The sequence below is a fragment of the Thermobia domestica genome, chromosome 3 (assembly GCF_964235325.1).
Source record: "Thermobia domestica chromosome 3, izTheDome1.hap1.1, whole genome shotgun sequence".
Lineage (NCBI taxonomy): Eukaryota > Metazoa > Arthropoda > Insecta > Zygentoma > Lepismatidae > Thermobia > Thermobia domestica.
This window is the reverse complement of record NC_137456.1, coordinates 110,022,465-110,037,256: the sequence shown is the minus strand read 5'-3', so window position 1 is coordinate 110,037,256 and position 14,792 is coordinate 110,022,465. Positions and strand designations below refer to the sequence as shown.

The window sequence follows — 14,792 nt, the reverse complement described above, 5'->3', positions numbered from 1 at the left end:
GTTTTATGAAAAAGGCTCATCAAAAACGTCGACCCTACGTAAGTGAGAAAAGATGGAGATTTAGCAAAGTTATTAACTCAAGATATATCTTTAATAATAATAATTAGATAGCTTTTTATGTTTGTATACACAGTAACACTAATGTGTATAATAGATAATAGATCAGTGTTCAAAAATCGATTGTTTAGTGTTTGTTTTCTCACTGGGTTTAGTATTCTGGAAACCATGGTGACCGCACTGTCATCGCCCTGTTGGTTAGAGCTGCCCGAGTGATCCGTCTTTTCAGGAGCACTTCGGTACGTCGTGAAGGCACTGAAAAGGGCACGTCGGTATATGGCTTCACTTGAAGACAATTGTACAGTAGAGGCTCACTGGCGTCGGCCGGGAATGATTCACATTTAATTATCCTCGTCTTATTGCCCAGTAGCGTATCCTCTACAGATATTACAATGAGCCTTCTGTCTATGGTTGCTGGGATCTTCGGACTAAGATCAGTATGTCCTCTACAAATATACATTCTATGGAGCATATTTCGTTCAAATCGTGCAACGTACTATATATTAAGTTATTTAAAATGCTTTTCCACCAGTGTCGTAATTTCACATCATACGAGCAAAAAACTCAGGTTCGAAAATGAAAGAGAGGAATGACAAAATGAGGAAGTTAAGCAATTATGATTTGGAAGGAGACACAGCACAAAGATACAATTTGTCTCCATCGAATAAAATACATGGAAGCTTTTTGAACTAGTATTCATTGATTTAGGGAAGGCTTTTAAGTACTGAAGTGGGTAACCTGAAACATGCTTGGAATGAAATAAAAGACCAAACTCGGAAGAAATTTGCATATGAACCAACCATTAAAATTTAGAAAGAAATAATATAGGGTAGTGAAGTTGGAAGAGATGTTTGACAAAAAAAAAATATTGCCTTTCAGTGTCATTATTTGCTATCTACAAAAGTAGCGAAGAAGAGTTTGATTAAGAAATAGGTAATTTGATTGGAACTAGAAGAACTAGTATACAGTATATTTGTTTTTCAGATGATATGGTTGGCGTTGCGAAATTTGAATCAAAAATTAACATGATGTCAGAAAACAAAAGAAAAGCTGTAAAAATAATTTGAGATCAAAACAAATATGAAAAATATTAAAGTAATGGTTGCGAACATGATTGAGGGAGTGACAAGAAAGAAGAAGTCTGAGCAAAGAAAGTAGAAAAGAAATGAAATGTAAACTAGAAATAAAAAGCAACGTGAAAAATGAAATAGGGTTTGTGGTGATCATGATGAACACATAATGTGAGTCACTGAATAAAGAGTTGCAAAAATGCTGAATATTGCTGGATATTGTTCGGAGCAAAAATGTGAACATTACGAGAGACAACAAAAAATATTATATTTGAATTCTTTAAAATTTATTCGTTGAGTGGAATGGAAAAGTTTTAGCTGATTAGAACGATAAACCAATAAGGGGCATTAGAAATAATAGGGGGTGCAAGAATATAATGTGAAATAATTTTAAAAGATTTTAGGACTTTATTAGAGAATAAATTGTACTTTAAATGACGTGGAAGAATGTATGGTTGAAGAAAAAAGGAAGGTAGAGAAATATACAGTAAATGAATAGTATTAGTGGTATAATTTCTTCATCAATTATATAAGGATCATAACGTGTGGAAACTTATAAATGAGTACGAAATGACCTATCAGTGATGGAAGAATATATTATGATTAAGTGTTCTGGTAAAAACCTGATTCCGCTAGCTCAAGTAGCTTCCCGTTTATCTCATGATTTTGACGTATTAGTTGCGATCTACAATCGCTCTTTGTTCTAGTCATACCCCTTAACTTTTACATGCCAAAGACGGTCGTGTTCTCAATATACAAAACAATAGCAGTCTTCGATGTACTTACTCCCAACTAATAGCGCACACGAATGTTTAGTGTTACAACTTCTCTCTTTCTCTCTCTCTCTCTCTCTCTCTCTCTCTCTCTCTCATGTATAGATATAAATGGTAAAGAGTATGAAGAAAAGTAAGAAAAATGAATGAACAGAAAAGTAACTGTATATCGTCCAGGTAGCTCCATGTTGGGGTAGATTCAATTTACATGTAAAGTGCGTTTTATATCTTGTAATCATACTTGGATTATAATATCAAATTGAATTTCTTTCTACAAGTATATCAATTTTAATACTTTAATATGGAGCTAATGCATCAGGTCTCAAAATATATTTACTTAAGAGAAAGCCTGATGATTGTGGATTAGCATAAGTGAAGTACTGCCGTCACAGTTTATTATTATTATTATTATTATTATTATTATTATTATTATTATTATTCGTAAATAGAGCCTCTTATTGACATGCACTCACCTTTTCAAATAGTGATAATTTTCTTTGGCTATTTGTAATTAAACAATATTAAATACTAATAATGTGATGATTTGTTCTCTATTTTGCAGCGGCAAGATTACTTGTTCAGAGAGCTGTTATATCTTGAAAAAGTTCTACCTAATATATATCTAACTAGAACTAGATTTGCTACTATTTGGGGTGGAGCCAGTTTGTTGCAGATGCTTTTGCATTGTATGACTGAATTGATAAATTTTGAATGGAAGTGGGACTTTGTTGTAAATCTTAGTGAGTCGGATTTTCCTATCAAGTAAGTATGTATTTTTTTTATTTGTTTTGTGTGTTTGTTTCGTTTCACGTTGTGAAACTACAATACACTACCAAAAACTATGTGAATTCAATATTGAAACCGAAAGTAGTAGGTTTATGACTTCCGGTTGTAATGGAGGGATAAGGTTAAAGACGGAACCTGTTCTTCGGACGCTGAATCCATATCCAAAACAGTTTTTTTCACTATGTCTTACAGTTATTTCTCTAGAAGAACTAATGTTGAAATCAGAAGTTGTACTAGTTTTTACTATTTCCAGTTTTTGTACAAGAGCTTTTACTTTACAGTATTCCCTGAAATTTTAATCCTTGTAACTTCTTCCAGTAATTCGTCAATTGTAAATAGTTAATAAATTCATCAGATATCTGCTACCTGTTGGGAATGAATCTTGAATGGAATGAGGACATTTATCATGAACATCAAATTCAGAAATTGTGTGATTAAAGTGATCTTACCGACTGCTCCAACGTAAGAAAGTGGTGTCTATGCCCTAAACTACTGCTTTTCTACAGTAGAATAGGGAAAGCCCGACATGCTACGAGCTGTTCCGTTGCTTTTAAACTAGACCTATTGTCCCACAAGACAAATCATGCACACCAACTACTAGTTAGATATTTAATGTTCCATTCTACCAACTGTTCCAAATGTTAGATTTATTCAGTGCAGTTTGAATAAGTTTAAAAAGGAACGCCTAAACTGGAGCTGCGCCAGAAATTGTTCTTATTTATAATCCACAATTGAGCGCATCTATACTTTCAACAAAGAGACATTACTAGATTCCGTGTTAGGCTTAGCAACTAAATCCATTCAACATATACACCAAATGCACTTTAAATATTCATTACTCAATAGCTTCCATTCCACATTGAATTAGTGAAACTAATCCACTATACTAGTTCTTATGTAATCCAAATAACATCATTGAGTAATAGAGTCATGTGTAATACAAAATGATATATTTATTATTAAGTCTTTTTTATTTATTTTTTAATTAGATTTTAATAATAATTATATCTATTGTTTAAAGTTCAATTTTTGTTGTACGTTTCTAGGTAAATTTGCTTTCTTTAAGTTTTGATAATAAGAAAATAATACAACAATGCAAGTGAATATCAATTTGAAAAAATACTATGAAATACTAGAAGTGTATTTTGCTACTGGTACAAACTGAGAATCTAAAATCTGGAAAATTAAATCCAAATTTGTAGTGCGAAAAAAACACTTCTAGTAAGTGCATCATTATTTTTGCTCTTGGCACTTTTGTGCAGAAGTTTGGTTCTAATCACTGGAATTTGTGTAAAAATGCAGTGGCTGTAAGCAGTATTTTTGGAAACTTTCGGTCTCTCCTCCAATACTATGCCATCTGATACATTAGGGAAATTTTAAATTAAAGAGTCGCTAGCAAAATTCGCAGTACTAAAAATTTCTTCAGGAATCGAATTAGTATCAACATTTGTATATATACATGCTCATTAAGATTATCTAATGACATTTGATAGTACAACGATATGTTTATGAACAGCAATTTGTTTGTATATTTTACAGTAATGGCAAATATTACAATTTGTGGTATGTTTAAATGATTTTATATTGCATAAATGATATACAATGATAAAGCTATGGTTTATTTATTGAATAGCGAAAGTTGTCAGGTGTATTTCTCGAACCGAATGTCGTCAATTCGGTGCGTGCAGCCAAATAAAATGAAGAGTAAAACTGATTATACAATAATTGCACATAATAATTTTACAATACTGTAATATGAAGTAATATGGTTTTATTTAAAGGTTGCTATAAGCATCGCAAGTTACTAAATGAAAGCGATTTGCAAAGCGCCGTATTTTATATGAATAGAAAATTGAAAAGTCTTATATATATTTTTAAACTATAAATGTTTCGGACAATTATGCCGCGCCATAGATGATTTCCCTTTCGAGTGGAAAGCACAATAGTCTGTTCCTCAATAAGAAATAAATGCTATTAATATATTTCAATGATTATAATATATTTCAATAATATATTTGCTATTAGTATTAATATATTTATTTTATATCCAAACTCACATCGTTGTACATCAATTATCTCCAATACATGAGCTCATTCTAAACAAATACAAGAGAATGATTCCGAAATATGAATTAGTAAACATATTCTTTCGTTAATTGTCTTAAAGAACACATAAAAAGTAAATTTAACTGATATTTAAATTTCTTTTTGACATATTCCTTTGTTCATAGCGAATGATATACAGGTCTATAAATGTCCCAATATTGTTATTATTATTATTATCATCATCAGTGTTTTATTTATGAAAATAAAGGTGCCGGTACGTTGGACCACAGGTTCTTAATGGTTAAAAAGTTGCATACCTTTCAGGGTATTATGAACAAATGGTGTCCAGTAGCGTATCACTGCAGTCTTGTAACTAAAATCTCTTATAATAGATATAAAGATGCTTTAAAAATGTCTCACATCTTAATTTTATAATACAATAAATGTAATAATAATCAATATTATCATTATTGTTTATTTTGAACGGCATCAAGAGCTCCATAAATACTGAATTTCAATAACAACACAAATACAATATCTTGTTTACATAATATTCTTCAGAATACTAATCATGCTACAGACATCTACTAAATTAATACATAAACTTTACAAAAAAAATCTAGATGATGTTTTCACTTAATCCTCTTCCTAATAATGAATAAAAGCAATTAATTCGATCCGTTAAAATAGGAACTGAACAAAGGCTTCTCTGCAGAGAAAGTACAGAGATGGAGTCCCAAGAGAATTTTTGTACTGGCTTTCAGTTTAGTCGAACTTCAGCGACAGACAAATTTGTTGGGATTACTTCGTTATAGGAAGTCAGTCTTTTGAGAAAGAAAAAAAAAATCTGGCCGGTTCAGAGCTTTCATAGTTTATATTACTGTGCGAAAGAGGAATGAAAGTGCGAGTGCGAAGGGAAGTGCGAGGACGTGCCAGCGAGCGAGAGACAGGAGAACCCAAATATTTATAGTCCCTGAATTCAATTAGCTGACTTGAAGAAAGAACGAAGATTCGCAGCTTTTTCTCTAGAAAGAAAAAGAGGAAAAGGAAAACAATAAAAGTATGATTTTCAGTAAAACTATATATTTACTATTTGGTATTTCCGAAGTTTCTTGTCAACCTCATTTTAAGACAGAACACTAGATATTGTTCTCACTAGAAAGGTACCGGTACGGTACCCGTCGTACCGTTGCGTACCACCAAAAATAAAACATTATTATTATTATTATTATATTTTACAAATACCAACCAAAATCAAAGTTTTTTTTAACATAGTTGAAGCAAATAATATTAGCTCTATGCCTCGCTGTTACTCTACATTTTCTTCAATAATATTCCATTTTCATCTGATATGATTTCTAAGCTGTATGATAAACTTTCTAAGAAGAGAGGATATTGTTACTATTTATTTCCTTTGTATCAGCATTTCCTTAACTTTTTTTTTCAGCAAAGTTCGAAAATAAAACAATTTCGGACAAACACTGGGATGATATTTTGTATTCAGTTTCCTATTGTTGAAATATGGTAGTGAAGTGTTCTTAAATTATTTAAATATGTTACGCTAACAGTATTTAGTTTTGAGATGCTTACATAGTCTTTCTAATATTTATTCATGGAAGTCCAGAACGACATTTTACTTCCGCGTAATTACTTTGATGTGTTCGTTACGGGACAGAATTGCTGTACGATGTGTCCTTCTTGCCAATGATGACTGCCTGTCATGTTCCAATGGACCTAAAATTAATTAATTGACGACGTCAAGTGTAGACATCTCGGCCCCTCTAGGTCCAGCCTCAACTGCTAACGTCGTCTCGTGGTAGTTAGGGGAATTTACTGGGCCATCTCTACAAATTAGTTAATCCATTGCGTGTGATATGACTTGAACATCTATTCTGGATACCGACGAAATATATTGTATCTGTATATGAAGAGAATTTGAACCCTTAGGCCAAACGGAATGAACCGTAGACCGTTTTATGAACGGTGGAAAGAGCGGTATATCTAACGTTAGGATTTCATGTTTTGTGTTTCAGCTTGTGTAAGATACACTATTTCGTTCAGACACTGCATGGAAACAGCTAAGCGATGGATTGGAAATTTTATTTATTAAATTCGTAGTCAATGTATTTTTAGATTATTCAAAATGGTGTTAGTTGACTAGTTGTTAATTAAATGTACTACTTAAGATAAAGTAGTAACTCACTGACTTGATTGATCAGCACCTATATTGCTTCTGTGAAGTTCAATGTTGCAATAATATCAGGAAGGTGCTTGCTGCTGCTGATTGACCGACGAAAACAGTAGCCACCTGCTGAAGTTATTTCAACATTGAACTTCTAGAAACATTATAGTTGGATGAATCAGGTTAGTGAGTTGCTCCTTTGTCAAACATGTACCAGACATTATCTCTTTTTATATTCTACTTAATTACTCCTTCTCCTTCTTACAGGACTAACGATCAGTTAGTTCTTTTTCTAACTGCAAACAAAGGAAGAAACTTTGTGAAGTCTCATGGCAGAGAAGTTCAACGATTCATTCAGAAGCAGGGACTGGATAAGACGTTCTACGAGTGTGATACTCACATGTGGAGAGTTGGAGATAGAATTTTGCCTTGGGGTGTGCAGATGGATGGTGGAAGTGATTGGGTTTCATTGTCTAGGTCATTTGTTGATTACATAGTGAATACCAAAGATAAATTAGTCAGTGGATTAAAAACTGTTTTTAAATATACTCTTCTTCCAGCTGAGGTATGTTTAAAGAAGTGTGCGATTTTGTGGTGCGAAAATAAATTACAGAAAACCTGTTAAATTGGCCACCTCGTCTATTTAATTTGGTCGTATATCGGTGGCAATATAGATAAAGTCATTATCATTACTCCGTGAGTTGGTCATTAAAACATGTTCGACACTTTCCATGATACTAAAAGAGGCCAACGCAGATAGGTTTCCCTGTATTTTTAGAGTATTAATCTTTTTATGAATGTGCTGATCATAATTAAGTAATTAGTCATTAAATAATCATTTCATCTTGTATGTTATAAGGTACTGTGAAAAAGTTAATTTTCTCAACCAAAACATTCTCCTTGTTGTTCTTCATAATACAAGAGATAAAAGATAATATACAAAGTGAATCAAAAGTCCCTTACCACCCCTTATAAAATAAATGCGAGTGTAGATTACTGGAATTGGTAATTTTAGGGGCATGTTAGGCCGAGGGGGAATCTTAATGGTGCGTGTTAGGTGAATGACCACTATCTTTCTGTCCGCCATTTTGAATCTCGCTCAAAAGGTTTAAATGAGAAGGAGGTCATATAATACGTGAAACAGGCCTAGAATTATAAGAGTAACTCAATGGTGTAATCATTTTTCACATAATTATAATAAGTTTGAAGTTATAAGCACATGAAACTCAGATTACCTCTTACAAAATCCAAGCTGTATGAACACGAAACATTGTCTCAGTTGTGATTTGTGAACATGCATCCTGTATCCGTTGCTCAGACGATCCAGATCCTTAATCTTTTCACCATATACCATTGCCTTTAAGTAAACCCACAGGTAAAAGCCCAATGATGATAAATCAAGTGATGTGGCACGCCATTTCACTGATCCACGTCGACCAGGAAATTGTTCATCCAGATACTGACGAATCTACAGTCCATAATGAGATGGCGTCCCATCATGGTAAAATACGAGAAAGCTGTCATCCTGGGCCGACACTGAGGGAAGAATGAGTTGTTCTAACATGTCCACGTAACACTCTGCAGTGAAGGTGCTAGAGATAACAAATGGGCCAGTGATATGTGTTTCCTCAGATCCCTGCCTATACCATTATTTTCCATGCACGAACCATTTTACACGGATCTGTCGACTTGGGGTTTTCTGGAGTCAGTAGCGTAGATTTTGTTTGTTTACCTCTCCTGTAACGTAAAAATTTGCTTCATCGGTGTGTAGAATTTGCATTGCAAAGCTGGGGTCCTGCCACAATTGTTCCGCTGCCCACCCACTCTCCAAACTAGGTCATCCTCAGAAAGATGTTGCCTTATCTGCAGCTTGTAAGGATGCCACTTTCACGTCTGTAATACCCTTCAAATGGAGGTTTGACTGGTGTGGCATTCCAGTGATAATCGGCATGTGTTGCGCTGTGGAGACGTAAGAAACGGTGCGAGCACTGCCATAGCTGTACCTTCGTTAGTGGCAATTCTGGGCCTACCTGATCGTGGACTCCTCGACTGTCTCTTCGAACTTGGTCAGTAACTGTAACTATGCTACGTGCATATTGAGAATGCCTTTTATTGAAATCAGAACTACAGCACGGGCACTTCCATCACTCCACACTTGACGGTCTCAGTGCGGTAAGTTTTGGCTAATGGCATGGGTCCAGTACCTAAAAATGAAAGATAAATTTGATTATGTGCTTATAACTTAAAAGTAATTACAGTTATGTAATATTGCTTACATAATCGGATTTCTCTTAAAATTTTAGTCGTATTTTATATATCCCCTTCCTATTTAAAATTTTTGAGCGTGATTCAAAATGGAAGACAGCAAGATGGCGGCCGTTCACCTGACATGCACCATAAAAATTCCCCCTCGGCCTAACGTGTGCCTACAATTACCAATTCCGGCTTTCTATACTCGCTTTCATTTTATAAGGGGTGGTAAGGGATTTTTGACTCACCGTATGGTATAAAGACAACATAAGAGAATATATAGGGTGTCCGAAAAGTTTTTGTGTACCGAAGGTAGCACCATTTTGAAGTATTTTGTATAAAAAATATTAAAAATGGATCTCGCCGGACGTACGAACATGCCTACTGACACATTTGTATGTTAGTGTAGCGAAGATGTTTGTTAAGATATTTAGACATCGGATTTCTCTTAAAATTTTAGTCGTATTTTATATATCCCCTTCCTATTTAAAATTTTTGAGCGTGATTCAAAATGGAAGACAGCAAGATGGCGGCCGTTCACCTGACATGCACCATAAAAATTCCCCCTCGGCCTAACGTGTGCCTACAATTACCAATTCCGGCTTTCTATACTCGCTTTCATTTTATAAGGGGTGGTAAGGGATTTTTGACTCACCGTATGGTATAAAGACAACATAAGAGAATATATAGGGTGTCCGAAAAGTTTTTGTGTACCGAAGGTAGCACCATTTTGAAGTATTTTGTATAAAAAATATTTAAAATGGATCTCGCCGGACGTACGAACATGCCTACTGACACATTTGTATGTTAGTGTAGCGAAGATGTTTGTTAAGATATTTAGATGCAATTTTTTGTTTCTCGGCGTAAGCATACAGGAGCTTATAGTTGCACTCCAGGTGTGTGTGTAATACTTCATTTTTCTGTAGCTACTGGCCGGGTCTGAATGAAATTTGGTGGGCTAGTAACCCATTATCTAATGAATGAAGATCGCTATATTTGATGGCCGAGTTTGGATCGGCTTGTATGTGGTACTTTATATGTATTTTCCGTGGGAATTAATGTATAAATGGTTATCAGGTACAACAGAGACTGTATTCCATAGCTTTGTACGCGTGAGCTTGTTAGCTCGGTTTACCGACTGTGTTTCGATTGTTTTATAGGTCTATACTTGGAAACGTGCATTCATAATACATAGTAACTGTACGGACACCTTGTATAGTAATTTTAATTTTCTTCTTCGAAAATAATACCTTTCTGTTAAATGAGTGCACGTGTAATATAGTTTTTTTCTTTCTTTTTAAAGGAACTATTTTTCAAAATGGATGTAAATATTATTTATTGTTTAAAATTAGTGCCATGTATGCTGGGAAGCTTCTGTTTCTTTTTACCACTGTTGGTAAAGTAGTTCATAGATTAGAACTTAATCCAGCCCACACAATATTAAACTTAGATATTTCTATTTCTGTACTATTTTATTTATTTTCTTTAATTAGTTTCAACATTATAATGTTGCGATGTGTATAATTGTGTTTTGTTGTTCTTTCTCTATAGTCATTCTTCCATACTGTGCTGAGAAACTCTAAGTTTTGTCATACTTACGTTGATAATAATTTACATGTAACAAATTGGAAGAGACGATTAGGCTGCAAGTGCCAATATAAACATGTTGTGGATTGGTGTGGATGTAGTCCAAATGATTTCAAATCGGAAGACTGGCCGCGATTGCAGGTAATACCACCGAATATGTTAATTCTGATTTTGAAGCACTTTAATCGAATACATGAAACGATAGTCTTTTTGAAAGTGATAATGATCTAATATCAAGAATTGTAGTACGAGTCTCGTATAGTCTTTTTACAACCAATGAATACTTGGAAATGACTAAGCAAAAAACTTATATTAGTAACATTAATAAATTGTAGTATCGTAGATATACTGTATGTATTCGTGTAATTGTTTTGTTAAATTTACTTATTTATATTTATTACTTGCACCATGTCTAGATAGATATTCGTATCATTTTTTATGGATACGAATATCAAAATGCACCTAGAAATCGTGAAAAACTTGTTGTCGTGGAATTATATTTTTCTGTTAATACGTGATTATAGGATTGGATTGGCTTATTATTTTAAAAAGCATATGGTCTGTTAAAGCTTCGTCGTGATATTGTGCTTTAAAAAAAGGGCAGGAACTTAAACTATTCGATGTTGCTTTATAACATTTAATTTATTTTTGATAATCATTATTACTGTATCCAATACTCATATTAAATAAATTGTGATAATTTTTATCTCATAACCATCATTTCCGTGAACTAGTTCAATTTACACATTGTTCAATGTAAGAGCGAACCTAATGTAAACTGTGTACAATTGTATCCCTTCTGAAGCAGTGTTGCCAGGTCGCAAAGCCAAACTGTCTGTAGAAATCCGTATATTTATTAAAATATCTGAGTAATTATGTAATGAAATGATAATTTGTATAACTTCTAGCTATTTCTAGAGGTGATTTGTATAATTTCCAGCTAATGTCAAAATAGAGCGAATTAAATAAATTGTTCTAGCATTCAGAGGGTCCACAAATGTTAATGACATGCTCAATAATCGATGTTTTTATCAGTCTGATAGTTTAGACCTTCCTGATATTTTGTTGAGTTGGGTCATGGAAAAGAGGTAGGACTCGACATTTAATCTTGTTCTTTCCATTCTGATGTTGAGTCACCTCGACATGCATTTCTTGCAGTTAATTTCGTCCAATGTCAAGTGTTAGTTAGTTGATTTCTTTGCTACTGTATCCAATGGACAATAAAGCCATTGTTTTCACCCGTATTTTAATGGATGGAGGCAAATTGTTAATCTGCGGGCAAATTGAAATGCCACAAAAATGATTATTATTGCAGAAAACACACCTACCTGTGCTTCGGTTTAAATGATTCTCTTCTTTCAGATATTCTTTCTTTAAATGATTCTCTAAGACATTCTGCACTATTAGTTTCTTCGCATATTCACAATTGTGTACAGATAAATAATATGTATGTAAACTGATATGTCATGAGAACTATACCAACGTGTGCTACGGTATAGTAGAGTAGAGTGGGTTAGAATACGTTAGGTTAGTAACTGTATGTTGCTTCTACAAGTAACTTAATGTGAGTTTCGCAGTGATTCGAGTTCATATAACACTTCTAATGGTTTGAAACCGTAAATGCTAGTAAACCTCCAGGTTTAGTAGTGTTATGGAGATAGTGTCTTTTCTTTGAGACGTTACATCAATTCCAAAAAGCCGATTGTCGCCATCTATTACCGTTTTTGCTCTATGGGAGTCAACATTTAAACCTGGAAACGGTTGATTTCTACCTTTTCCAATTTTAATAGAAGGTTAACGAAGAAAATGGAACATATTCTTACGACGCTGAACCGATTCCAGAAAAACCTCTTCTCAATATCTGTTACCGATTTTGCTGAGACTTCTGTGAATAAACGGGTAGACAGATTGACATAACCATTCTATAAAATTTCCGACACTTAATGCATAGCACAGTTTGGAAGTCGAACAGTCTGTAGATTATACCAAAAATTCTTGTTTTCCACATTGGTTTGAAAAATGTTTAGATCTACAGATACATCTTTACACCTGGCAGCGCGAAAGTGAAAGATCAGTGATTGGTGATGAGACGTCAGAATGACGTAATACAAGACTGTTGAAATTTGTCTTTAATTTTCCTCCTCCTAATGATGTAAGAAGATAATACTTTCTACCATTTCCATTTGTTATGAATTCTAAAATTGGAGCTATTTTATCTGAATGCATCCCTTCTATGTTGCATTTCGGTCCTGACCACGTGGGTTTGTCTTGAGTGGGATCACTCCTATAGTGAACACTGTGTAGACTGTAGATAATCTAAAGCTGCAAGTGTTTTAATCGACCAATCGTATTCATATACTAATTATATATTAGAATATATTGAATGGTGCCTTATTATGTAAAATTCACTGTTTCACTACGTACGATGGTAATACTAAAAATTTCTGTTTCAGGCTACAGAAGATAGATTGTTGTATTTTGCACGAAAATTTGAACCAGTTGTAAATCAAGCAATTATTGAAAAGGTGGAAGAGTGGTTGTATGGTCCCTATCCATCAAGTAAGACTTTTATATTCCTTTCGTAACTTCTTGGTTTATTTTTACATTTTCATTCATGAATATATGTATGTAAAACATATAAAGCATACAGGACATATTCTATCTTAATGGAAATACCAGCAAGGCGGATATTACTTTACCAAAGAAATAGATCGAAGAAGCATTTTTCGAAATATTTTAAAATTAGCATGACCTTCATATTTTGTATAAGAAATGTGTAGTAGATGATATGTGTATTAATTTATTTATTTCACATATTTGACTTACGTTTACCTACGTGTATATGCAGTGATTAACGGGAGGATTTCTAATTTACTTTAACTAATTTTGTCCTGTATGGTTTGACTCCTCCTCGAATTTAAAGAAATACTTTTAAAATCTGATAATGTACGAATAATTCTGATTTGACCCTTACATGATCTTAAAAAGTTTTTCTTCAGTTTTGAAATGAAGGGCGGATTTTTATCATCACATATTGCTGGAAATTGAATGTCGGTTACAAGTTTTATTATTATAATATGTCATAGGATGCTGTTAATAAATCCAAAGTGATTCAGTCAGAATCAGGGTAGTAGACATATCAACGGAGAATAAGAAAGACGTAGAACAGGTGTATTGTTTCCTGCGTTTCAATGACATAAAGACCGTTAGAATCTTGAAGGACGCGCAGGCAAAAAAGTTTCCGAAATTCCTAAAGCATGTTTTCCTTTTTTATCCGGAAGGACCTATACTAGATAATTATTTAGTTATATTATTTTGCAATGAAGATTAAATTATTTGTAATTACTACAATTTTTTTTAATGTAATTATGTATAGTTGCAGTATATTGGGTCGATACCCTATATTGAATCTGCTGTACTACAGCTTGAGAAAACACTTCGATTGCTGCATATAGCTTCTATACAAAATAAGTGGCATTTACCCTAAATGTGATTCAAATCAAGATTACTATAATAATGTAAAAGTAATGTATAGAAACGTTTCTGCGACTAATTATCGTTTATTCTTTAAAATTATACGATAAGATATATTGCTAAATAGAAATTAATATTCTAAATTGCATATACTGAAGTTAAAAACAAAATTGATAATTTTTTAGATATCACTTGTTCTTTCAGTCAATCCATTGCCATATAAACCTATAAATACTTTGTAATATTATATTGTATATTGTGATATTAGATAACATATACGATAGACATCGCCAGTGCTGGCATAAGCGATGGAGAACACTGCAAAATATGTACATATTCTTATCGTTTTATGTCGTTAAGTTCGTCTTCAAATTCATAAGACATGAAGTTCAGTCAGGGACGGCTGCTTTTATCGTCCACAACCTTCATTGAAAGCTTCAGGAATTCATTTGCATTTGCCAGATGAAGTGCATGCAGGAGTCATTGTTAGTAGATTAATGACAGAGATTCCACAACGTATCAGAAAACTGCACAATTCTAAAGGGATCATTGAAGCGATATTAAAAC

The 14,792-nt window shown here is 33.5% G+C and overlaps 1 protein-coding gene across 2 annotated transcripts in view; it reads left to right on the top strand.

The window, feature by feature from the left end:
- LOC145680660 (xylosyltransferase Oxt-like) overlaps positions 1 to 14,792 on the top strand; it is a 91,034-nt gene that overhangs the window by 24,529 nt on the left and 51,713 nt on the right. For both annotated transcript variants that reach the window (XM_081751441.1, XM_081751442.1), the window contains exons 6-9: positions 2,463 to 2,662; positions 7,182 to 7,479; positions 10,716 to 10,892; positions 13,205 to 13,310. In XM_081751441.1, the coding sequence (XP_081607567.1) occupies positions 2,463 to 2,662; positions 7,182 to 7,479; positions 10,716 to 10,892; positions 13,205 to 13,310 (781 nt within the window). The remainder of the gene's footprint in view (positions 1 to 2,462; positions 2,663 to 7,181; positions 7,480 to 10,715; positions 10,893 to 13,204; positions 13,311 to 14,792) is intronic.